General features: G+C 58.8%; 1 protein-coding gene across 4 annotated transcripts; it reads right to left on the reverse strand.

Annotated features, from left to right (window-relative positions):
• Nucleotides 1-70: 70 nt before the first annotated feature.
• PODN (podocan) lies at nucleotides 71-23,779 on the reverse strand. Of its 4 annotated transcripts, XR_003794261.1 has the most exons (12): nucleotides 23,725-23,779; nucleotides 16,902-17,218; nucleotides 15,426-15,519; nucleotides 13,997-14,061; nucleotides 12,259-12,368; nucleotides 10,961-11,117; nucleotides 10,541-10,656; nucleotides 9,326-9,983; nucleotides 6,120-6,268; nucleotides 4,814-5,002; nucleotides 3,067-3,142; nucleotides 2,149-2,172 (listed from the first exon to the last, which is right to left on the reverse strand). XR_003794261.1 is itself a non-coding variant. In XM_029226798.1 (11 exons), the coding sequence occupies exons 2-10, from the start codon at nucleotides 17,211-17,213 to the stop codon at nucleotides 4,840-4,842; spliced, it is 1,824 nt and encodes a 607-aa protein (XP_029082631.1). In that variant the 5' UTR covers nucleotides 17,214-17,218; nucleotides 23,725-23,779; the 3' UTR covers nucleotides 71-2,172; nucleotides 4,814-4,839. The 4 variants fall into 4 exon arrangements, 3 of the variants coding, with proteins under 3 accessions (XP_029082631.1, XP_029082632.1, XP_029082630.1); XM_029226798.1 differs by lacking the exon at nucleotides 3,067-3,142 and having other exon boundaries at nucleotides 71-2,172; XM_029226799.1 differs by lacking the exon at nucleotides 2,149-2,172 and having other exon boundaries at nucleotides 2,987-3,142.
• Between the last annotated feature and the right edge of the window lie 787 nt (nucleotides 23,780-24,566).

Raw genomic sequence — 24,566 nt, forward strand, 5'->3', positions numbered from 1 at the left:
CTGGGCTCTGCTCTGCAGGCAGGGCCCTGAGGCCGGTCCTCACAAAAGAAACACATTTCCTCAGCCAGCCTGGCTCCTTTCAGTGAATGCTTTGCTTTAAGGAGGGGATGTGCCCAAGAAGTTTCCGGACTCTCCCTTTGTCGTTCTCCTCAGCCCCGTGGTGCCTACAGGAGGCTCGCAGGGGACACAGAAGAGCCCTGGCCACACAGCCTGCTCTGGACGTACTCTGGGGAGAAGATGAAGCCCCAGGGTCTTGCACTGTGGAGCCCTGGAGACACTGAAGCTGGGGGAGGGGAGGGGCCTTCCAGGGTCACTCCGAGAATCAGGAGGGTACCTGCCTCCCAGCCCCCACTCCTGAACTACTTCCATCCTCCTCCCAGGGCCATAGTCTGAGGAGCCCAGGAAGGGCCCCCGGCTCCCCCTCCCACTGCAGGGCAGAGGGCTGTAGTATCCACCATGGGAGCATCTTTCCTTCCGTAAGGCCCAGTCACCTAGGAGAGGTCAGATGTCAAGCTATCCTAACTCCCCACATGGTGTGGCCTGGCTTATCGGCCCCTTCCCTGTGTCACATCTCTAAGGCCCTTCGAGCAATGGTATCCGCTCCACACAAGGCAGGAACCTGCTCTTTACTGGGCTTGACAGGAGCATACTTACACACCTGCAGTAGTGAGGGGCCACTACCTGCTGGGCATCTCATCCACTGTGGGGCAGCTCTGCCCGTCAGGGGTTCTTCTTTGCTCTAAGCCGGGTACTGCCTTCTGATCCAGCTCTGGCCCTGCTGGCGGTGGTGGTGCACTGGGCATGTCTGCAGCCTCTTCCCTGGGCAGGTCCCAGGCCTGCCTCCAGCCCCTTTCCCACTCCAGCATCCTCTATGGGACAGAGCCATCAGGAATGCCCACTCAGTGCACAGGAGCCCTGCGCAATCTGAAGCCGGCAAGCCCTTTGCTTGGATGCTCAGACCCTGGGAGTGCAGAGTGAGCTCACGGCCGAGTGTGGTGGTCCCAACCTGCTGACCTCCAGCCCGCTGAGGCGCTGCACCTGCCTCCAGGCCGCCTTACCTGCCACTAAGCCCCGCGTCCCTGGACCTCTGCCTGTGTGATTGCTTTGTGGGCCCCAAGAACTGGACCCTGCACTGACTCCTGCCGGTCCAGAGGTGCTGAGGTGCTTGGATCCTGCCCACCCGGCCAGGCATGAGCCCGGCACCTGGGAGGAAGCACACATAGACACGGCCACAGGCTGCCAGACTGGGGTAATGCTTTTATATTAGTTTTTCTGTAACAAGAAAAATCTGCTTTGAAGATTTTATCATTTTTTTTTCCTTAAAAAAGAATAAAAAAAACCAAAGGCACCCAGAACTCCCCTCAGGCCCAAAGAATAAAAAAGTTCTCTCATCGGTGCAGCTGGGCCCTTCCCTCTTGCTGTGCCCAGCCCCGTGGCCTCCGCCTAGTTCCAGCCCAAGGGCCCTAGCGGCCCCAGACCTTCCCTCTGGCCTCAGGGGGGCTGGTCCATCAAAGACGCGCCTGCAGCCGGCCAGGGCCTGGCGGGGAGTGACGGCCCCAGTGGTGGGGAGCCGGGTGGGCGGGCCAGGGCAGCAGTCCTGAAGGTTCCTGTCCCCAAATGGAGGGAAAGGAACAAAAGCCAGCTTTCGTGAATTCCAGAGGATGCAGGCACCTGGCCGCAGAGAGGATGGAGGTAACTCTGTGTCTTCCGCAAGGGACAGACGGACGGGCAGACAGTCAGACAGCAAGCTGCTCTGGCCATTTCTGGCTGGGCCAAGAGCTCTCGGCGGCATAGGCCAAGGAGGGCTGTTTGCATGTGACTCGTGTATGTAGGTGTGTCCACGGGGCAGGGAACACGCACATGAGTGCCAGGGCAGGTCAGACCCTTCATCGAGTCTGCAGGACTCACGGAGTGATGGCGGTGTTGGGTGTGGGGAGAGAGTGGGACGTTTGGAGGATGATGTGCAGCTGTGTGGTGTGTGTGGGTGTGGTGTCTGCATGTGTCTGGCTGCGGATGAGCTGCAGGAAGGGGTGGGTGTGGGAGACTGGGTCCAGCCTGTGTGCGGAGCGGGGGCCCGGCAGGTGCTGCGCTGGGTGTGTCTGTGAGCGAGGCAGAGTGGGGACGCACAAGGCTCAGGCACGTGCTGCAGAAAGGCTCCAGCGGTCCGTCATCCTGCAGAACACGCGGGAGAGTCAGGGGAGGCCAGGGCAGACCCACCAACCATGACCAGCCTGGGACAGGTAGATTAGAGCTGGGAGCTCTGGGAGGGTCAGGCAACTGCAGACCCGAGGGGGAGGTGCCAGGGGGTCCAGAGCCAGCGGGTCACCCACTAGGAGGTGCTCCTGGGGGGCCTGGTGTGGACTGGAGGGACTTCGGATCTCTCTGGCCTTTCCCAGGACCTCTCCTAGGGTCCCGCTCAGCACACCTGACCGCGGCCAATGTCCTCTAGAGGGGGCAGATCTTCTCCACCCCAGGACCCAGGGTACCCCTCGTGAGGGCCACAGCATCCTCACTGAATGGCCAGTCACCCCAGTCGCTGACCCCTGGCTCTGCCTGAGGACAATGCATGGAGAGAAGGGGCTCCAGCTTCATGGCCCAGGGCCCCAGGAGTCAAGTAAGATGACTGCCGAGCACTGCCTCTGGGCCTGCCCTCCACGCTTGGATATAGCCAGCCCAGCACACTGCTCTCTCTGTCATCCGCTGGACCCCTTTCCCCACCTCCCTCTGTCATCCACCCACGGTATCCTCAACCCCCCTCAGGCCTCTCTCTGACCCAGGCCCCACTTCAATTCAGCTTCCGAACAGTGGCCCAGTGGCCTCCTCCCATGGCCACACCCTGGCCCCAGGACTCCCAGCTCGGCTCACTCTGATTCTCCCTCCTGACCACACCTCTCCTCCTGGCTACTCGCCACCACTGTGCCCACTCTCCAACATCCCCCCCAGGAGACCAACCCCTCCTGTCTGCACCCTCTTCCCTTCCCAGCCTGACCCCCAGCCTCCGTGAGGCAGCCATTCTCTTGCCAGTACCCTCAGTTCCCTTGTTCCTTGCCCTCCTGTCCCACACACCTGGCCAAAACCCCCAGCCATGGATGGATCCAACTGGTCATCGTCTCCACACACACCCCCATCGGCTGAGCACCTCCTGCTGCACAGAGAGGTGTGCATCAGGCAGGTGTGACTTCATGTCCAGCTACCAAGCCACTAATCTGCGTGTAACTGCAGCCACTCGGTCCTCCGTCCTCCCGCCACAGTGAAAGGAGCACTGACCCTCCTGCCCAAGCCAGTCCTTCCTCCTGTTTCCACAGGGATGGCTACATTCAGCTCTCTTCTCTTATATTTTTAAATCCCCCTTCCACACTGCCCCTCCCCATCAGCCCTCAGCCAGCTCTATCCCTTAAAAAAGGCTTAACATGAACAGAGCCCTGCCTGAACTTCACGCCCCCTTTCCCACAACCACCCTCTTTCATCTCTTCACAGTCAAACTTCTTAGAAGTGTCTACACGCCCTGGACCCTCTCCTTTCCAGCCGCTTTCTCCACCCTCTTTGCCCCTGAAGCCGCTCCCCACAAGGTCATGGTGACCTCCTTGTGGATAAATCCGGTGAGTCTGTGGCCATGCTCGGCTCTATCAGTCTGTCAGAAGCACGGCTGATTCCCTCTACTTCCAGAGAAGCCTGTGCATGGAGGCATAATGGGCATGCACACGTATGTGCGTGTGCACGTGTGCACACAAGGGCACGTGTGCCTGGGGAGGCATGTGCGCATGTACTCGCATGCACACACGTGCATGCAATGGTGCACCTGTCCTGCATCTGTGAATGTGCGATGGAGTACATACATGTCTGTGTGTGCACATGTGTGGTGTGTGTTTGAGTGTGTGCTTTGTGCTAAACATGTGTGTACATGCTTAGACGTGGGTGTGAGCATGTGTACATGTGGGTTGGTGTGCTGTGTGCAGGTGCAGGTGTTTGTGTTGCATGCGTGTGTAATCACCCTCTGTCCTGGGCTGCCTGCATTTCTCCTGTCTCGGTGCCCCGGTGCTCTGTCCCAGCTCCTTCCACCCATTCCCCTCCGGCTGGCCATGCTCACTCTCTCTCTCTCTCTCTCTCTCTCTCTCTCTCTCTTGCTCTCGCTCTCGCTCTCTCTCTCACCCCCTCAAGGCAAGCTCCCCCAGCCTCCTGTGGCTTCAGTGACTGTTTCAAGGCTGACGATGCCTGGACCCCCATCTCCAGCCCAGACCTCACTCCTGAGCCCCAGACCCACATATCCAGCCCACCCTGGGCAGCCCCTCCAGCGCCCTCCAAACTCATCACTCCCCCCTCCAAATCTGCTCCTCCCAGTACTATCGTCCACCTGGAATTCCAAGCTAGAACTGGTATCTTGTCTTCTCCCTCACCCCATGTCCAGCAGGACTACTTGGGCTCCTCAAGTGTGCACCCCCAGACTCTTTTCAGACCCAGCTGCTTGTCTGCATCCTTACCGTCTGCCCCCAGCATCTCTGGCTTGGAACCAGCAGTAGCCTTCTCCCGGGGCCCCACATTCATTCCCTGCCCCCACCATCCCAGCCCCTGTGCGAGTCCCATCAGGGATGCATCACCCTGCATGGGGGCCCCCGGCTCCGGCCGGCCTCCCACAGGTGCACTGTCATACCCGACCTCTCACTCAGGGCCTGAGCATACCAAGTGCTCTAACAGATTTGCAAAATGAATGATGAAGCAGGGGACAGAGGGTGAGGAAAGGACAGAAAGACCTAGACTGGGGTCAGGGCAAGGAATCTGGGGAAGCAGGTTAGCGCACCCCGCACGGACCACCTACCTATGTCAGGTGTGGTTACCCTGTCACTACCACCTTTCCTCGTCCTCCTCCTGCTCTTCCTCTTCCAACCGGCCCCGGTCCTTGGAAACATCACCATACTCATGGTTGCCTTCTATGTCCAAGACCTGCAGGTGCTTCAGCCTCCGGAAGGCACTTTCCACCACAGAGCCCACGGCCAGCTTGTTAAACCTGTGCAGGCCACCCACGTGGGGTCAGCGCCGGGGCCTGACCGTGCCCACACTGACCCAGCCCAGAAGTGGAGCGCAGGGGACGAGCCCTCCGGGAAGACGCGCGGCAAACACAAAAGGAGGCGGCTCAGGAGCGCAGGTGACACGGGGAGCTCAAGCTCTTCAGTGTGGCTGCTGCTGGGGGGTAGGGGTGACCCAGTGCAGCGGAGGGAAGGCCTCCCGCATATGTGCTCTCACTATGACTTGGGGGGGCAGACACAGACACCTCCTCCCTGCCTGCCCTTTGGCATTAACCTCTAGGCCTAAGGCTCCTGCACTGCCAGCCTGGAGTCGCCTTGGTGCCAGGTGTGGAGGGGCACACAGACAAGGCCAGGGCCAAGCTGGGCCAGGGACACACTTAGGTTTGGGAAGGGGGAGGCTGGGCTCTGATCTCAGGCCCCCTCAACTCTCTGCACCTCGGTCTCCTGCAGGAGGCGAGAGGCACAGGTCACACCACCCCGATGTCACCCAGCCTGGCCTTCTGGGTCACAAAGCCCCCGGCAGTGCACATACTGCCTTACTCTGATCTGTCTCCTCTCTGACTTGGGGGATGGGGATGGTGGGAAGAACCACCCTGGCTCTGCTGTATGGAAGCTCCTTGCGTAACTGGGTCCCCTGAATCATCTGAAACCCCCAGAACCCAGTGAGGACCTGAACATCTGCTGCCCTGGATCTGAGGCCCAGGCCCAGCCTGGCCAGCTGTGGACACAGTGGTCACCTGTACTCTCTGGGCTTCAGCCTTCCCAGCTGTAAACTGGGAAGACGCTTTCTGTGGTCCCCTCCTGCCACAGGAACATCAATAACACCCACATGCTCTGCTTTTTAAATCTTCCAAAGCCCTCTCACAAACCCATGAACCTCACCAGGCCTGGCCAGGACTGTCCCCACCCTTGAGCGCCGAGGAAACAGGGGCTCAGTGGGGTTCTGTGATGTACCCAGGGTCACACAGCTGGTCAGCAGGAAAGCTAGGCTTCAAATACTGACCTCTACCTGCAAGTGGTTCCCATGTGACCTGACTACCCTGCTGGAGCCGGGCCAGTCCCCAGAGGGGCACGTGCAGGGCCCAGAGGCCCTCCTACCTGAGAAAGATCCCTTTGAGGTTGGGTGTGGAGTCAAAGGCATTGGCGGGCACAGTACTAATCTTGTTGTTCTGCAGGTACAGGTACTCGAGCGACTCGGGGAGCCTCTCGGGGATATCCGTGAGCTGATTCCCGGCGATGTCGAGCAGCTGCAGGGGTGACCAGGGGAGCCAAAGCACTGAACAGCATGCCAAGCTCCCACCAACCCCAGAGCCTATCTAAATCTCATAACCCTGTGAGGTGGGGTCTATAATTATCCCCATTTCCAGATGGGGAAACAGAGGCTTAGAGAGGTTCAGAGATCTATCCCAGGCCATACAGCCTGTACGGGCCGGAGGCCGGTGCACCTGACTCCGAACCCTTGTCCTAATTGATATACATCCTACTCCACTCCTTCTGCCTTCCCACAGGAATTCACAGCCAAGATGTCTAGGTGTCAAAGTCCTCCCTCCTTAACACACCTGTCACCACCATCAGACTAAAGACCCCAGAAGGGCAAGGGCTAGGGGTCCTCCAGTCTTTAAATCTCACCTCAGTGGTGTCAGATGAGGGTGGAGATGGGGCTGCTCATTCGTGGATCTCAGGGCCATGTGGACAGGGGCCAGGGGCAAGGGTTCAAAGCCCACAGTGACTCTGGCATGGCAGCCAGGCCCCAGGCTGGTCAGTCTCAGAGTCACCACAGGCCTAGAGTCCAGGAAGCAGGTGGCCAGGAAAATGGGGTAGTTTTCCCAGGGAGAAGGACGCACCTGCAGCGGGCAGGAGACCCGGACGTGCCCGGGCCCGACTCACTGCCTGCCCCTTGGGCTGTCAGCACCCTTGCCCCGACACACACCTGTGCAGCCACAGGTGGGCTTCCACCATCTCTAAGCTCCCTCCTCACCCTGACGGGCTGGGGCTCAGGGCCAGGGGGGAGCACTCGCTTCAGTCACCTGAGGGAGCCTCCCTGTCACCTCCCCTACCCAGCAGGGCTCCCTGCTCCCCACTGGGTTCCTTCCACATGGTTCCAGCACTTCCTCATTCATTCCAAACATCCTCAGTGCCTGCCCATGGGCACTGGGGGCATGGAATCCACTGAGACGCTGCCTCCGTGCTCAGGAAGCCAGGCTGGCAGGGGAGACGGACACAACAATCTGACAATAGCAGCAGTGGAACTGGGCTGTGATGGGGGAGCCTGGGGGAGGGGCCCGATTCGGCCTCGGGTCGAGGGAATAGGCGGCAGCCAGCGCAGGTGGGGGCTCTGAAGCAACAAGAGCAGCTGCTTGTAGAAAGATCCAACAGTGAGAGGAAGAACCCCCTCCACCAGACACCCCATCCCTGACTGGACTCACCCGGGCAGGCATCTAACCTGCCCATCACTGGTGGCTTCCTGGAGGAGGTGACACTTTAGCTGAGTCCTAGGTATATTATAAGCTCTAGGAGGGTAGTGACCCTGGGTCTGTTTTATTTCCCTCTGGGTCCTCAGTTCTAGAGCTGTGTCTGCACATGGTGAGGCTCGGTACAGGCTTGTGGAATGAATGAATGAGTAGGTGCCACCAGGGTGGAGAAGGTGCTTCCAGCAGAGGGGACAGTATGAACAAAGCCCAGTGCACCTGGGAAACTGAGATGCTAGGCTGGGAGCAGGGGCAGACTAGGCCTTTAAGGCTGTGGCAAGGGTGCTGGTCTGGGTTCTAAAGGCAGCGGGGAGACACAGAAGGGTCCTGGGTGGGAGTGTAAGGTGAGCATGTTTTTTTCAAGATACACTCTGACTGCATGTGGAATCTAGGAGTGGAGCGCTCCTAGGAAGCTGGGGTCAGGAAAGAAATGGGGAAGGCTTGACTTAGCGGTATGAGCAGTAGGGATGGAGAGAAGTGGAGAGATGGGGAGATGTGATGGTAGAGTTGGCAGGGTTTAGTGACAATGGGTGTTGGAGGGCAGACAGCGTGCAAAGGGGGTGTCAGGGCAGCATCCACGTTTCCCGTGGACACCTGGGTGGATGTTGCCCCCTTCAGCGAGTTAGAAAATGCAGCAGAAGGAGCAGGTGTGGAAGAGAGGATAATGGGGTTTGGGCCCCTTAAGAATACCCAAGAGAGACCGGCACAGGTGGTTGGATCCTGGTGTCTGGCACTCGGCCGGGCTGTCTGGGTTGGGAGAGACCCCAGCTGCTCCTGCAGGGCCAGCTGCCAACCCCCAACTCCACCCTCAGGGCTCTGCCCCACCTCCCAGCCTCCCACTCTCGGGGCCTCTCCCCTGTACTCCCCTCCGACATCCCCACCCTGACAGCTCCCCACACAAGCATGTACTATGCACCTATCACAACGAGGGCCCTGGTCCAGCAGGAAACACAACAGACTAAAATGCCCGCCCCTTGTTCTAGCAGGAAGAGCAGACAACAAACAAGCAAACAGATGATCTGTTGTCGGAAGGGATGAGGGTTATGAAGAAAATCAAAGCAGAGGAAGGTGGCAGGCGGTGAAGGAAGACCTCCCAAGGAGCTGATATCTGAGCAGAGCCCTGAGGAAAAGGGAAGAGAAGGCCTGAGGACATCTGGGAGGGAGGGGCCTGGTAAGGCAGCAGAGCCTCCCAGGTTTCTCTGATCAAGTTCCCTTTCCGCCCCTCATTGGGTCGGCAGGTTTCACTTGTAACCAAGGAGGCTCAGTTCACATGGCCAGATAGCCCTCCTGTCTCAGACTCTGGCCACGAGAGCCACACTCACTGACCAGTCCCAGAAGCCTCAAGTACACCCCCCCAGACTCTGCAGAATGGTGAGGTCAGCAACCCTCACGGGCCTGCCGTCCTCCCCTGCCCCAAGCCCAGCCTTCTCCAGGCACCTATCCTTTGCCCACAGGGAGGTGAGCTCCACTCTCCCATGCCACCTGAACTGTCCCTGCCCCCCAGTCCTCCTGAATAATGTCCAGTGCCCCCCGCACCTGCAGCCATGACCTCCCCTTATCCCCACAGGGCTCCTCAAGCTTGTCCCTGCAGGTGGTGAGCTCTGCCTAGCCATGTCCGCTGAGCTCTGCCCTGCGCTCCTGTACCGCGAGCCCACCATACCCTGGGTATGGCCCAGACCCCCTACCCTAAGGCCCAGACTGCCCAGCGGGTACCTTCCTCACGGCCCAGCCCTCCCGCCCACCCCTCACCCGGGCCCAGCAGATGGGTGAGCTCAGAGCAGCCAGACCAGTAGCCCCCCACATGGGCACGGCCCTGCCCCCGCCTCGCCCCCTCACCTGCAGACCAGCGAGGTCGGCCCAGGCACGGGGGGCCAGGGCCCGGCTGCGCAGCCGGTTGCCCGTGAGGTAGAGCTCCCGCAGCTGGGCCATGCCGGCCAGCGCCCCGCGCGCCAGGGCGGCCAGCTCATTGCGCTTGATCTTCAGCACGTGCACGTTGCGCGGCAGCCCGGGCGGCAGCGTGCGCAGCCGGTTGCCTGACAGGTCCAGGGAGCGCAGCAGGCGCAGCTTGCGGAAGGCATCGCGGTGCACCTGCGGGCTGGTGATGCGGTTGTAGCTGAGGTTGAGCTCCTCCAGGAAGTAGGTGGCGGCAAAGTCGTCGCGGCCGATGCCGGTGATCTGGTTGTGCAGGATCATGAGGGTGCGCACGCGGCGGGGCAGGCCGCTGGGCACGCGCTCCAGCGCGTTGTTGTACAGGTGCACCGTGTGCAGCCGTTTGAGGCCCTGGAAGGCCCGCGGGTGGATGCCCTGCGCGCGCAGCTGGTTGCTGTGCAGCAGCAGGTACTCGAGGCTGCGGATGGGGGTCAGCACGTCTGCGTCCACGCTCCGGATGGCGTTCTTCTCCAGGTGCAGCAGCACCAGGCTGCGCGGCAGCCCTGCCGGGACCCGCGACAGGTTGTTGCTGGACAGATCCAGGTACTCCAGGCTGGAGAGCTTCCTGGAGGGAGGCGGGGGATCAGGCCAGTGGGCAGGAGCCCACATGGCACTTGTTTCCAACATTATTCCCAAGGGAGGTGGCGGGGGACCTGCCTCTAACCCATCCCAGCTCCGCCGCTAGCTGACTGGGGGACCTCAATCGTCTCCGAGGCTCTCACTGGTGTGATTCCATGATATATTGGTATAGGAAGGATCCAGCATGGTTTCTGACACATAAGAGTTTATTTGAAAACTAATTGTTTTACTAACGCCTTTTGTCCTTTTAGGCTACCCGGGCCCTAAAAACTGAAAATAGATTTGCCTTCAACAAGAATGTCTGAGTTTCTATTTTGTACGAAGAAGATAGCCTCTGCAAACACTTCCTTGCCTTACTAGAATTTTGGCAGGCCTTACATACCATTATTCTTGGGGACAGAAATGTCAGTAAAGGCAAAAGTCTCCAAGTTCCTTCTCTGTGGAAACCGGCCAGGGGCAGGTGGGCAAGGGCCCGGCCATGTGAGCCCTGGGAAGGGCTTCCTGGGTGCCGAGCTCACACTGAGGGCCCAGGTAGGGGCTCACCAGAAGGTCTCGTTGTCCAGGCCCTCATCAGTCAGGTGGTTGTTCTGCAGGTACAGCTCACGCAGGTTGCTCAGCTCACTGAAGGCCCCTGGTGGGATCTTCTCCAGCCTGTTGTTCTGAGAGGTGGGACGGTAGGGAGGGGAGCATAAGGGACAGCCAAGGGGCAAGGGCAGAGCCTTGGGATGAGGTGTGGAGCGGGGTCTGGCGGAGCCACGGAGAGGGGCCCAGGCCTAAAGCACTCCATGTGGGGCTGACAGCCAGGTGCCCGGGCTTCTGCTTGATTCTGCTCTGCAGACGCTGTGCCCGCCGGCACGCGCTCAAGGCCCCACGGCCTTACTTCTGTGCCCATGTGGGACTGGGCTCCTCCCCTGCTGTGGGTCCCTGCTCTGGCAGTGCTCCTCCCTGCCCTCTCCCTCCCACCTTGAGGTGCAGCTTGTAGAGGGCAGGTGGCAGGTGCTTGGGCACGTGGCGCAGGAAGTTGCTGGACAGGATGAGGATCTCCACGTTGCTGGAGCCATTGAACATGTTGTCCGGCAGCCCAGCGTCCGCCAGCTTGTTGTTGTGCAGGTACACAGACCTAGGGCGTGAGGCACAGGTGCTCACCCACCCAGGCCTCCCAGCCCCGGCACCATCTCACCTGGTGAGGCTCCAGACCTTGCTCAGTTTGGGCCTGGGGCCCAGGGCACCCTCCTCCCATCTCAAGAACCCCAGACCCCACCAAATCCAGTCCCCCCTACATAGCCGAGGGGACCAAGGACCCACCCCACAAGTTAGTGGAAGAAACAGGATTTCCTGACCCCAAGTTCCTGCTCCTCTATATCCTTCAAGGTTCTCAGTTGTTCCCCTAGTGTTGCAACCCTGGAGTCCCTGCCTGTCGGCTTTACACAGCTGTCTCTGTGGACTTCCTGAGAACGGTCCTACCCTTATCACCTCTTTGTCCCTTGTGCCCAGCACAGGATCCTGGCTCAGAGGAGGTGACCCCTCAATTCATTCAGCAAATATACAATGAGTGCCTCCAGGTGACAAGACTGTTCTAGATCCTAAAGATATAGCAGTGGACAGAACCAACAAGCCCCTGCCCTCATGGAGCCACCATACTACAAGGAGAGAAGATAAGGAACAAGAGAAATCCACAGGCAATATAGCGCATTCTTGCTGCGTGGCCTCTCTTGGGCCTCAGCCTTTTCATCTGTGGGAAGGGGCCATGCACAGCAACTCTGGCTCCTCCAGGGAATGGAGAGAATCGAGGTGACAGATTCAGGGACAGAGTGGCACCGGAGGTTGTCAGCACCTACCCTCCCCAACACCACCCTGCACTGCTCACACACCTGTGCTGGGGGGCCTCACTCCTCCCAAAGCAGCTCTCAGCGAGGGATGGCTCTGCCTGTTGAAAGATGCTCCCTTCCCCCGGGGGCTGGGGAAGGAGGGAAACACCCTCACTTGGCTCCCCGCAGTTCCCCAGATATCACCCTCTGTCCTCGCCTCCTGTACTGATTCCTCCTCATCTTTTAGGGGTCAGTCTTCCAGATCCTGTGCCCTTGCAGCCCAGGGCGTCTGTCACCGCAGCCCTGAGCATGGGGCATCATGCCTGCTCTGCACAGCATGCCCCTCCTCCAGGGCCTGTCTGGGCCCCTGGGCCCCACTCAGGGCTGGCAGCCTCTGCCTCAGCTCCTCCCTTTTCTCCAGCCTAAGCCCAGGGCCCCCCTCTGACCTCTGACCTCAAGTTTGGCTTCTGGCCAAAGGTGAGCCCGTAGATCTTGGTGAGATAGTTGGCAGCAAAGTCCACACTGATCAGGGCATTTGGCAGGAACCGGGGTGCCAAGGTCAGCTGGAAAGGGAAGAGTTGGGTACAAGGACCAGTGGCAGGTCAGAGGCTTCCGCTGAGTTACACTACCTGCTGCTCATCTGAGCCCCTTCAATGTGTCTCCTCCTTGCAACCAGAGCCATCTTTCTAAAATCCCCAGTAACACACAATCAGTTCCGCATAGTCCTGAGCTTGGCACTCAAAGCTCTCCAGCCTGTCCCCTGCTCTGCCTGTTCTCCTGGTCTCTCCCCTCATTGCCCCCCGACACTGGCCCTCTGTGCAGCCACAGTGAGCACCCACACTTCCCCAGACCCAGATCATAGTGTCTACCCTTCATTCATTCAATAGTAGTCCCTGAGTCTGCAATATTCCAGGCACAGTTCCAGGCACTGGACATGTCCTAGGGAACAAGATACAGAGATACCTGCTTCCACCTCCACTACCAAAGCTTACATCCTAGTGAATGAACAGGAATAAAAGTATCTGAGAGTGGTCACGGCTCTGCAGGGAATTCAAACAGACTGATGACAGAGAACGACTGGGTTGGTTGCTTGGAGAACAGGTAACACTTAAGGCATGACAGCACCCTAAACGCTGTCTGCGGGGAGAGCCCCCACACAGCAGGGGCAGCGAGCAGAGGCCTTGTGTGTGGGGTCTGCCAGGCCTGGGGCTGAAGCGGAGTGTGGCGGGGCCAGTGGGGAGATAAGAGAGGCAGGCGGGCCCAGAGCACACAGATCTGCGGGCCTCGGGGAGACGTGTGGGTTTCTTCCTGGGCCAAGGGTGAAGCCACAGGAGGGTTTTAAGTGGGGAGGGGAGATGGAGAAGTAGAAGTGAGGCACGATTTTGTAAAGCCCCTCTGGCTGCTCTGAGGAGAAGGGGCAGCAAACGAGGAGGCAGGGGCTCCACGTCTGTGTCCCGCTGCGGGATGGCGGTCCTGGGCTGGTGGGTGGGGGGAGCTGAGGGTCTGCAGTGGGACCACACGTGCGTGAGCGAAGCACTCCTGGATTTGTGGCTCTGACCAGTGGTGTTGCAGGTAGTTGGAGATGCCCTTTCCAGAGGTGGGGAGACAACGGGAGGACTGGGGTTTGGGGGCTGTGGCAGGAAGCACCAGTTCTACTTCTATTAAACATCTGGGGGAGATGCTGAGGAGGCAGGTGGACCTTTGAGTCTCAAGTGGGAGTAGGGGAAAGGCTGGAGACTGCCTCTGGACGTGGCCGTGATGTAGATGGGTGTTACAGAGCAGGGAGGAGAGACAGTCTCCTTGAGTGTTCAGAGAGAGGGGGCCAGGACAGAGCCCTGGGGCAGGCCAAATATCTTGAGGTTGAGTGCCTTTATGTCTTCACTCATGCTGTCCCTTCTACTGTGATGCCCTCCCCCTTGAGGCCTCTGGCTGAAACCCTATTGCCCTTCATGGCCCTTCAAATGCCATCTCCTCCAGGAAGCCCTCCAGCGCTCCCTCCCCATGGGGATGAGCTCTCACCCCTCTACGCCGATGTAGGTCTCAGCCTCTGCCATTATCTGACCGCTCTGAAGCCCCGGGTCTGGGCCATGTCTGAGCAGCAACAGGAACCCAGCAGCCAGCCCAGAAGAGGCCCTGGTGAAAGTTCCCTGAGCTTAGCCCCCGACACCCTGCCCTGTTGCAGGCCCCTCACCTTGTTATTGGCCAGGTACAGGTAATTGAGGTTGATCAGATGCTCAAATGCCTCCTCCGGGAGCCCTTCAAAGGACAGGCATCGGTCAGAGCCCTGGATGAAGGAGATGCTACAGGGGAGCACGTGAGCACTGACCGCCCCCGCACGCACCCCACTTGCCAGGACAGGGAGGTACTCCCTGGGGCAGGTGTGGCTCTGACCCCTTCCCAGCCCCTCCCAACAGGCCTGCCCAGCCCCTTTTCCTTCCCCTGGCTCTCAGGGACCCTGAGACACTTCCCATCTGCTGAGAAGAGCAGATGGGAAGTGTCCACTGAGAAATGACCGATCCTTCACCTACTCAGGGCAGCCTGGGTGGGAATGGGCCCCCGTAAGGTCAGGACACAGGGCAGAGGACATGCCAGGAAGGAGTGCTTCCCTGGGGGCAGCCCCAGAAGGGTCCTCTTCATACCCAGCCCCACAGCAGGGCAGGGCAGGGCTGTGGCCTCTGAGCTTCCACCCCACCTGGCCCTCCCCTGCCCCATCTGGCAGATGCAGTGTCAGAACTGGGCTGTCACTGGGAGCCCGGCCAGGCTGGCCCTTCTCCAGTCCTGAAGTCGGCCTCTGACACTCGGTTCTGGGCTCCCAGACCCTCAGATGCTGGGACTCACCCAAGTATCTAACTGGAGGGAACAGTTACATAAACTGTGCAGCATCCCTCCACAGAATACCCTCTGTAAAGTAATAGCCACGGAGAGTTTTTAGCAACATGAAATTTGTGGCTGAGCTAATTGCTAAATGAAACAAAGCAGTTCTAATAGTTATAATATCCATACTATCAGACCAGCTATGAATTTAAAAACACAAAGAAAAAGGACTGGACTGAATTCTGGTGATGGTTGTACAACATATAAACTTACTAAAACTCATCAAATTGTACATTTAATTCGGGTAAACCTTATGGTATATAAATTATGCTTTTTCTTAAAATGGAAAGAAATATACCAACAAGTCAATAGTGGCTAAGCTCCAAGTGGCAGAATCATGAGTGGGTTTTTTCTATTATTTTTCCATTTTATTTTCTATATTTCCAAATTTTCTACTATAATCAGAAACTATTTTCATCGTCAGAAAAATAACTTTTTAAAATTTGAGGACTCTACGCTCTTTGATTCTAAAGGCCTTCTGTGAACTGAAGAGTCTGTGACTCTTCAGGCCCTGGAGTCTGAGTTGCTCTGAAGCCTCTCCCCGGATCGGACCTCTGGGTCTCAGAAACACCCAGTGGCGGCTGTTAGGCAACCAACCACAGGGAGCCCCTGCCGTGGGGACCCAATGCCGGCCCAGCCTAGGCCTGCTCTTTCGCATATGCCAGGGTCTGCAGGGCGGGGCTCTCCCCATGGGCCCCTAGTTCCCTGCCTGGGGTCCTGGTGCCCAGCTCTGGGTGACCCCTCACCTCGGGAAGTCAGGCGGTTGTTCTGGAGGTTCAGAGTCTCCAGCCGATTCAGCCGGGAGAGCTCCCTGGGGTAGATCTTCTCCAGCTGGTTGTTCTGGGGAGTAGGGGGATGGGGGTGGTGAGGAGGCAGCATGAGGGGGTGCTGCCCCATCAGAGGCCTGCACCCACCCTCAGCCAGAGTCCCAGGAGCCAGTCCCTGTGTTGGGCGCTTCCCTTGGGATTCTGCCCCGTGGTGGACAAACCCTGGGGACTGGCTCTGAAGCAGGCCCAGATGTGGGCATTGCAGGCTCAGCAGTTACAACAGAGGTGTGGGTCCCCCTTCTAGGAGTCCCACGCACACGCACACGGGCATCCACAGGCAGTTCAAACTTGGAATGTGGTCTACCCTGCACACCTGCTCGCTGCATGCTCCCACTTAGTGACAGGTGTCCCAGCCCATTCTCCCCTCCCCCAAGCCAGAAACCACTTTTAGTTCCCTTTCTACGCCCTGTAGACCCCTACTTCCCTTGAGATGCTTTAAAACCTGGGTCAGGTACCACCTCTTCCAGAAGCCTTCCTGGGTTGGATCAGGGGGCTGGATTAGGAGCTGCCCTGGCCTCACAGCACTAGTCCTTCTATCTCTATTTGTTATCTCTACCTGTTTAGGTCTCTGCCTCCCTCACAGACTGTGAGAGCCTCAAGGGCAGAGCATGTCCGAGACCTCCCTACATGCCCAGCACCCCACATAGGAGCAGAAGCATACAGCAGGTACACGGGAGCTATTCGATGAATGAAGCAACAAGAAGTGCTGCCCTCAGCTCGTCCCTTTCCCTCACAGGCTACCCCAGTCTTGGGCTCCCACCACTGGCCAGCCCAGAACCCACAGGGCTACGTGACCGTGGGCCGGTCACTTTCCTTCACTGGGCCTGGTCTCCTCTGGAAATGGGTGCGACAGACCCTCCCTCTCCCCCAGGGCTGCTGGGCTGCACGAGGGTGTCATGGGTGCACCAGCGCTCCCAGAGTCCCCGTCTGGAATGCCGTGTCCCACTTCCTGAGGTTCTAAAATCTAGCCTGTGCCCCAGCTGGGGAGAGCACTCTGTACCCCGAGCCCCCAGGGCGCCCCAGGGGGGTCTGCTTTGCTCTCACTTTCCTGGCCTGTAATGGAGTCTGAGGTGCCGTGTCTGTCCAGAGGGTCAGCTGCCGGGCAGGTCTGTGTCTGTTCTCAGGGCCTGACTCTGCTGACAGGGCCTCAGCCCAGACTCCTCCCGTGGGACAAAGCAGGTCATGAGGTCACTGTGCTCTGTGCCTGGGACGCGGGCCGGGGGGTAGGGGGGCACGGCCCGTGGTGGAGCCAGCCTCCTCGAGTCTGACCTGCCCTGCGTCGGGGGGATGGGGAGCCCCGGGCAAGAGCCGGGGCTGCGGCGCGGGTGGTTCTGGGGCGGGGGTCACCGTGTGGGGGGCGGGCCCTGGTGACCGCTGGCGCGGCGCCGGCCTCACCTGCAGGGACAGGTGGTTGGTGTGCTCAGGCAGGTCCCCCGGGAACTCGCGCAGGTCGATGCCGCCGCAGTCCACGACCCCCTCCTGGGAGCAGGCACAGTCTCGGGGGCAGTCTATGGTGGGCGGGCCGCGCCCCGGCTCCTCAGGGCTCAGGACCAGCACCGGCTCCTCCTCCACGAATTCATTCTCTTCAGGGCTCAGGCTGTGGGCTCCACTTCGGCCAAACACAGGGGCCCTCACGGCGAGCCCCGGTCCCAGCTGCAGCTGCAGCGGCAACAGCAGCAGGAGCAGCAGCGCCCCGCTCCGGGCCATGGCGCCTGCGGGAGGGGACCAGGGCCCACGAAAGTCATAATGGGGCCCTCCAGGCCACAAGGCACAGCCCACTCTGGACCCTGTCCTCAGCATGCATCGGACCTGCTGGCTGCCGCCCTCGCCTCCCACCCACCCCCTCAGGGCTGCCCTCTGGAGGGGTCGGGGTGAAGTGAAGCCCTGTCCTTAGGCAGGTCTGCAAAGCCTCCCACAACCCTCACCGGGCCTGGCCTCAAGGAATCTGTACCCCCATTTCACAGAAAGGAAAGCTGAGGCCCAGGAAGAACTGTGACTTGCAGGGCTTGGCCTGGACTTTGCTGAGCTCTCGCTGCCCTGGCACAGGCAGTGCTGAGGCCCTGTCCCTCCTCCAGCAGCCACAGGCCATGGTGGGCCAGCACCAGCAGGGTGTGTCCCAGCTCCTCAGCTTGCCATTCTAGGACCTTCAGGACATGGCCCTGCCTCTCTTCCAATTCCCCCCCTCACCTGCCCCACTTACACAGGTCTGTTTAGTAATAGTAGCTCCTCCCTCTAGGCCTTTGCATGTGCGTTCCTTCTGCCTAGAAAACCCTCCCCCTCTCCTGTGCAATCAGCAACTTCTCCAGGAACCAACTCCAGTGTTAGATCCCCTGAGATAACTCTGAGATGTCCCAGGGCTCTGCATCACTTTGTTGCCCCAGGGCTTTGCATGAGTTCGGTTGGGTTTTGAATACGTGATGTTGTCTTTCTCCCACACAGGGCTGTGAGCCACTCTCTGTCTCTGCGTGCCAGGCACGGAGTAGTCATTAGTGAATGGAGCTGCTGCTGCCCCCAGAGCCCCCCAAGTCCTGTTCCTGCTTACACCCTCAGCTGCCCTCACCAAGGCCAGCTTTGCTCATGTGACCACTGCCACCTGCAAGAGACCACTCCCCAGCATGTTCCCTTGGGACAGCAGGGAGAGGGGGTATAGGGATGGCCTCAGGTCATTGAGGAAGATGCTGGGGTTTCATCCTCCAGGCAGCCATGGCTGTGGCTTGGCTCTGGGCTGGTCCCTGGAGCTCTCTTTACAGGGACTCACTTAGAAAACACTTCTGGGGTGTGGTAAGTTGTAACAGGTGGTAGCTCAGGTACACTGACTCTGGAGTCATACACACCCCAGTTCACGTCCCCCTCTATCACTTAGTGGCTCTGACCTTGCTGAGCCTCAGTTTCCTCATCTTACAATGCAGATAATATATCTAACCTCAGAGGTCCAGGGAGGAGTCAGCAAGATAGCAGATGCAAAGCACCTAGCACCCATTAGGTGATGAGGCGCTGCTATCACAGCTGCAGTGATTATGAACGCAGGTACAAGACAAGCGTCCAGGCCTGGGGGCACCTGCCGCAGTCTGAGCCTCTCTCCCCACCATTAGAGCAGGGATCACAACCCAGAGTGGTTAGAAGGGTCTGACGAGATGCTGGGCCTGGGAGGGTTGGGCACCCTGGGAGCTTGGTGATGATACTGATGTCTGGTTAAGAAAGCAGGCTCTGAGGCCAGAGAGCCGGGGCTTCGAGCTCAGCTCTGGCTCTTATCAGCCGTGTGACTTTGGGCAAGTTTTGCCACCCTCTAAACCTCACCTTCCTCACCCGTCCATTGGGTGGCCCCAGAGCTGTCCTACTGGGGATACTGTGAGAGTCAGTGGGATGCACGTACCGCACACAGTAAGTGCTCAGTAGATGTTAGCTCTCTGCTAATTAGCTCTGCCACTAATATCTGATCCATGGGCACTGTTCACATCCCAACCACACCACTCTCCACTTCAGAACCCCCTGCTTCTTCCCCTCCCATGCAGCTCCTGATTGCGCTTGTCCGGTCCAGTCCCAGGCCCGCCTCCTCCCAGATGTGGCCCTCCTCCTCCTAGCCCCCTGTGAATTCCTGCTGCCCTGTGACTGCTGTGGTATTTCAGATACTGCTTTGCCTTACTCGTTGGCTCAGCCAGCTCTCGAAGGTGAGGCCCCATCTGCCCCCAGCCCTGTGCTGGGCATGGAAGATACAGGTAAAGTACACAAGGCCCCTGCCCTTTGTTGTCAGGAGGCAGCAGACCTCAGTACAATAACCACTGCCCACCAGACTGGGTGAGCCCTGTAAAAGGGGCCCCAAGGTGCACGAGGCCCCAGAAAGAAAGCTGTGAGGAGAGAGTAGAGGGCTGGCAGCCTGGATTGCTTGACCCTACAGGCAGGTCCAGAAGGCCTAAGCAGACTTGGGCCCCAGCCACTGGCCCAGCAGAGCACCAGGGAGCCCAGCACACACAGCTCCCAGGCTCCATCGGCAGCAGTGAGCGATGCATGCTGCAGCCCGGCCCTGCCTGCCCTACTACACCCCTGCTGCTCCGTGCCCTGACCAAATGCGCCATAAATCCTTGGCCAGTCTACAGACCAGCATTCCCAGGGCACGTTATAACCCCCCAGCTAGGTCAACAGCCTTCAGTCCCTGGCGCCACCAGCGTTAGACCAGAGTCTCCCCACCCTGCCTGCCTGCCTGCCTGCCTGACCCCACTGCAGATCCAGACTCTGGGAGGCGGAGTATGGGCACAGGCCCAGGCCCCAGATTCAATCAGGGCAGGAGGCCAAGGAGGAGGATCCTCCCCACATACCCTGTACACTCACCTTCAGTTTCATATCTGTAAAGATCTCTAAACTGTATCTGTAAAAATATTTAATTTATATTAACATCATGAACCATATTGAAAATGTTATCCTCACCACTTTATAGATGAGGGGCTGAGGCCCAGTGGGATTGGCCAATGTAACACAGCTGTTAAGTGGCAAGGCTGAGCTCCCAGCCTGAGTCTTAACCACAAAGCCATGAGGCCCTTCCCTGGGCCAAGCACAGCTAGGCACCAAGGACCCAGACAGACGACTCAGGTATGTCTACTCTCCTTAAAAAGCTCACACCTGCACTGCTCGATGTGGTGGCCACATGTAGCTACCGAGCACTTGAAATGTGGCTACTCTAAACTGAGAGGTGCTATAAGTATAAAAGGTAGTGTACGTGGATTTCACACACTTAGTACAAAAAAAAGTAAAACATCTCATTAATATTAATGATATCTTATAAAATATCTCATTTATTTTTATAGTGATTACATAATATTTTGGATATTTTGTTAAATCATTAAAGTTTTGCCTGTTTCATTTTACTTTTTTAACGTGGCTTCTAGAAAATTTTACATTACACACTTGTGGCTTGCATTTGTGGTTCACATTATATTTCTAATGGTCAGCGGTGGTCTAGACATTATGTGTAAATTAAGTATTATAATCCCAGTGTCATCAGAGCTGTGATAGAGGGAATCTAGCGTCCATAGGGACCCAGAGAAGGCCTAGGTGTGCCCGATGCCTAAGTCTGCCCGATGCCAAGAAGACTTCCAAGAAAACGTGATGCTTTATTTAGCCACGAAGGATGAATATTAGGCAAAAGGAAAAGGGTGATACAAGCAAGGGGGTCAGCATGTGCAAAGGCCCTGGGGCAAGAGAGCCCATGTTACCTCTACAAAGCTCACTAGAGTGTCTGGTGTGGTGTGGGGACTGGGAGAGATGCAAGTGGGCCGTGGCTACAGTCCAAGCCAAGAAAGAACTTGAAAGCCAGGTTAGGAAGACTGACCCTTATCTTAGGAGAAATGAGGAGCCATTGAAGAGCTGGAGTGTGGCATAGGCAGGTTTATGGAGGGACCAGTGGGGAGCTCTCAGAGGCTGTGCTGTGGTGCAGGCAACGGATAATAAGCCTGGTCTGGGCATAGGGAGGTGCTGGGCTGCAGGGATGGAGAGAAGGAAGTGGATTCAAGGGAGAGAGAGGAAGAACAGACAGGGCTTGGAGAGTGGTGGCCCCAGTGCCACGTCCCCCTCCTCCTAGCTTGGCCAGCCACCCTCAGGATGTTGGGATCCTGGGCAACTCCAGCTCCATCACCTAGTTTACTGTGTGACTTTGGCGACATCACTGACCCATCTGAGTCTCAGTTTTTTTCGTTTCTCTAAGAATGTGGAGCAAGATAAGCCCCCAAAGCCCCTTCTTTGTGCCTAGCCATGTTGGAGCTGGGTGTGGAAGAACAGAGGAGAGAGCCTTCCTAGTCTCTGGAAGTCCCCAGAGTAAGGAATCCCCCTGGTGAGCAACAGTAAATGCTGGGCGAGAAGGGCAGCTCAGTCTGTGGTGAGCTGTTCCAATCCTGACTGCTGTGTGAGCCTGGACAAGTCACTTCACTGCTCTGAGCCTCTGTTTACTAGTCTAGGCAATGGAGATGAGAGCTCCTCGTGAGGTGTAAATGAAACGACGTGCCCAGCTGATGCTGGCACCCAGCAAGCGCAACGTACTTGGGGTTACTGTTACTGAGGAAGTACCTGGGACCCGCTGTCACCCACCCACCCACTCACCCCAGGGAACCAAACCTTAAGGTCCTGAACTGCTTAAGTGGGGGATTAAGGCAGGACTAGAAGAAGGAAGGGGAAGGGAGATCCAAATCAGGAGGCAGATCCTCAAACCCCAGCACCACCTTCCTTCTCCACTCAAATTCAGTAAAGACTTGCTGACCACCTGCTCTGTGCTGGGCCCTGAACAGCGGCTTCTCATTGACTATAACAGAAATCCCAAGGCTAAGAGCTAGCCTTCCTATTTTGCAGATGAGGAAACTAAAGCACAAAGAGGCTCCCACTGCTGCCCATCTCCAGCAAGCTCCTACTCACACGTTCCTGCCCTGGGAAGCTGCTCCTGCCCCCTTGGCTGGGTTAGGGAGTTCCCTGATGCTCCCACAGCACCCTTCGGGGCTCAGCTGAGCCTTCCCTGACTCCCCAGGCAAGGAGCAGGTGCTCAGGAAATGTTTGCTGAATGAAGGAATGTATCTGTGGAAGGCAGGGTTGGAAGGAGCTACAGCATTACTCTCTGGTCTGATTCCCTCAGTTCACTGATTAGTATTTTAAAGGCAAGACCAGGATTAGAATTTGTGTCTTCTGACTCCTGCTCAGAGCCCTGAGCCTGTCTTGAAGACTGAGGAGAAGTTCTCCAGGTGGACAAAGGGGAGGAAAGGCACTCAGGGCAGAGGACAGGGCATGAGCAAAGGCACAGTATGGGGAGGGCAAAGAGGGGGGTATGTTTAAGGAAGGGTAACAGGGAATCGAGGTCCAAGTCTCCAAGGGCATCAGGCACTCTGCTAACGGGTTGATGATAGGGAGATATCAAGGGTTGTAAGCAGATCATGGTTGGAGCTCTTACGTAGGACTCTACCAGGCCTAAAGGTGCCTCCATTAGTCACCCCTGTCCCAAGATTCAGTTAGAAGGGACAAAGTATGCTCCCACAAGATTTCATGAAAGCATTCATGTGAATCTGACATTTCTTAACTTGCACTCTAGTTTAGAATCGGCTGGGCCCCGGGCCCTAAAAGGGGACATGACCACCCAGGAGCTCCGGTGGTGCCTTATGTAGCTCAGTCGACCACAGCTTCACCTTCCCCAGCCAGCCCTAAGTCGTAGGGCAGACGCTCAGGTTGCGTGACCCTCCGACGTTCCATGATGCCCTGTAAGCGCCTGGTGCGTATCCTTCTGCGCCTCCCGGACCGGATCGGGACGGTCAGTGCCACACACATGCACGCTTGTGTCTGCTCCTCTCCTGAAGTTCAGGCTGCAGCTGCCTCCCACCCCCAGCCTCGGCCCCAGCCCCGGGGGCCACCAGGAGCTCGCTGAAGCCCCCTCTTCCACCTGACAGCGCATCAGGTATTCTAACGCCACGATCTCATCCTCAGCCCAGGCCAGCCTGGCGGTTCAAGGACCTTCAGGCTGGGGGCTTTGGCCGCTTTCGCCGGGGCGCGCCGGCCTCGCCCCCCACCCCGCGCTCCGCGGCCACGCCCCTGCCCCCTGCTCAGTCCTGCTGTCCCAGCGGGGAGGCAGCCGGATAGACAGACAGACTGATACCAGGCCCCCAGCTGAGAGCTCTGGCTCAGCGATTGCGCGGCGCGGGGCCGGGGAGCCAAGCCAGGAGAAGGTCGGGAGGGGGACGCACGGGCTGTCCGTGCGTCCTGGGGGCAGATCTCTGTCCCTCTATAGGCCTCAGTTTCTCTGTCTGTAAAGAGGTCGAAGGGTGGGCTACCTGGGATGAGCTGACATGGAAAGACACGGGCATACTCAGCGCCCAGGCTCTAAGTACAGGGGTCCTCGACACTCCCTGGTTCCACCTGCCCCCCACATTCCCTGTTGCCTGCCCGCGTCCTTCCACTCCACCTCCCACCCCATCCGCCCTCAGATTCTTTCCAGATGTGCGCAGCAGGAGGGGCCGGGGCTGGGACCAGCCTCTGGCGGGAGAAAACAGGCCCCTGCGGGGTGGGAATCGCGGGGGGTCGCGCCCCGGAGGGAGAGGTCTCCAGCTGCGCCCTCCGTGTAGGGCTCCGACTGAGGGGGCGAGATGCGCGGCCCCGCCGGGCCAGCTGCTGGAGCCGTCGCACCAGGCGGGAAGTCCGAGACCGCTGCCCAGCTCGGCCCCGGCCCTCGGCCCACCCGGCCGCCCGAGCCCGGTACCTGCTGCGCCCCCGCGCCGCGCCGCGCCCCGCCTGCCGACCGCGCTTTCCCGAGTCTCGGCTGCGCTCCGCTGGCGCGGGCTCCTTCCATTCAAGTCCAGCCGTGCGCTCGGCGACGCAAGTTTTGTTGTGGGTTTTCTCCTCCCCGCCTCTCCCCCGCCCCCCACCCCACCCGCCCCGCGCGCATCTGCTGGACGCCGGCCTCCTCCGGACACAGGCGCAGGGTCCCCGCAGGCGGGGGCAGGGGAGGGCCCGCCTCTCCCCGCGTTGGACTGGGCCGAGCACCACTTCCCGGGGAGGCAGTGCCGCCGCACGGACCCCTCACCCGCTCTCCGCCCTGGCGGGGCCGCCGTACCCCACCCCCCGGGACACCCCCCCTCCCCGCTCCAGGAGACTGGGAAAGCGGGGTGTCTAGCCCGCAACACTTCCTAGTTCCCAGCCTTCCCAAGTGGAACTGGACCCCCTCTAGGCCCCAGCACCTGAAAGGAGGGCCGAGAGGGCCCCTTCCACCAAGTGCCTCTTAGCTCTTCCTTCCTCACGACAGAGGATTCTGCAACCGCTCCAGGCGCGAGTACCTTTCCATTCACTCTCCCACCCGGGGGTCCTAGGCCGTGGCTAACGGGGCCTCCAGCCAAGACCCTGCTGGGCCCCTTCCCGGAAAGTTCCCCCCACGTCCACCTCGGCCCTGGGCCCAGAGCCTGCTGAACCTTGAAGGACGATAAATTGCGCTGGGGGTAGGGTGCATGCGGATCCCAGTCGCAGGAAGACTAGGGGGGTGAGCCGTGAGCCCTCGCGGCACCGTACTGCTCCCAGGAACTGAAAACGTTTCCAAGTCAAGGAGCA

This window comes from Monodon monoceros, unplaced genomic scaffold (assembly GCF_005190385.1).
Source record: "Monodon monoceros isolate NGI ecotype Baffin Bay Population unplaced genomic scaffold, NGI_Narwhal_1 Super_Scaffold_18, whole genome shotgun sequence".
In the NCBI taxonomy this organism is placed as follows: domain Eukaryota; kingdom Metazoa; phylum Chordata; class Mammalia; order Artiodactyla; family Monodontidae; genus Monodon; species Monodon monoceros.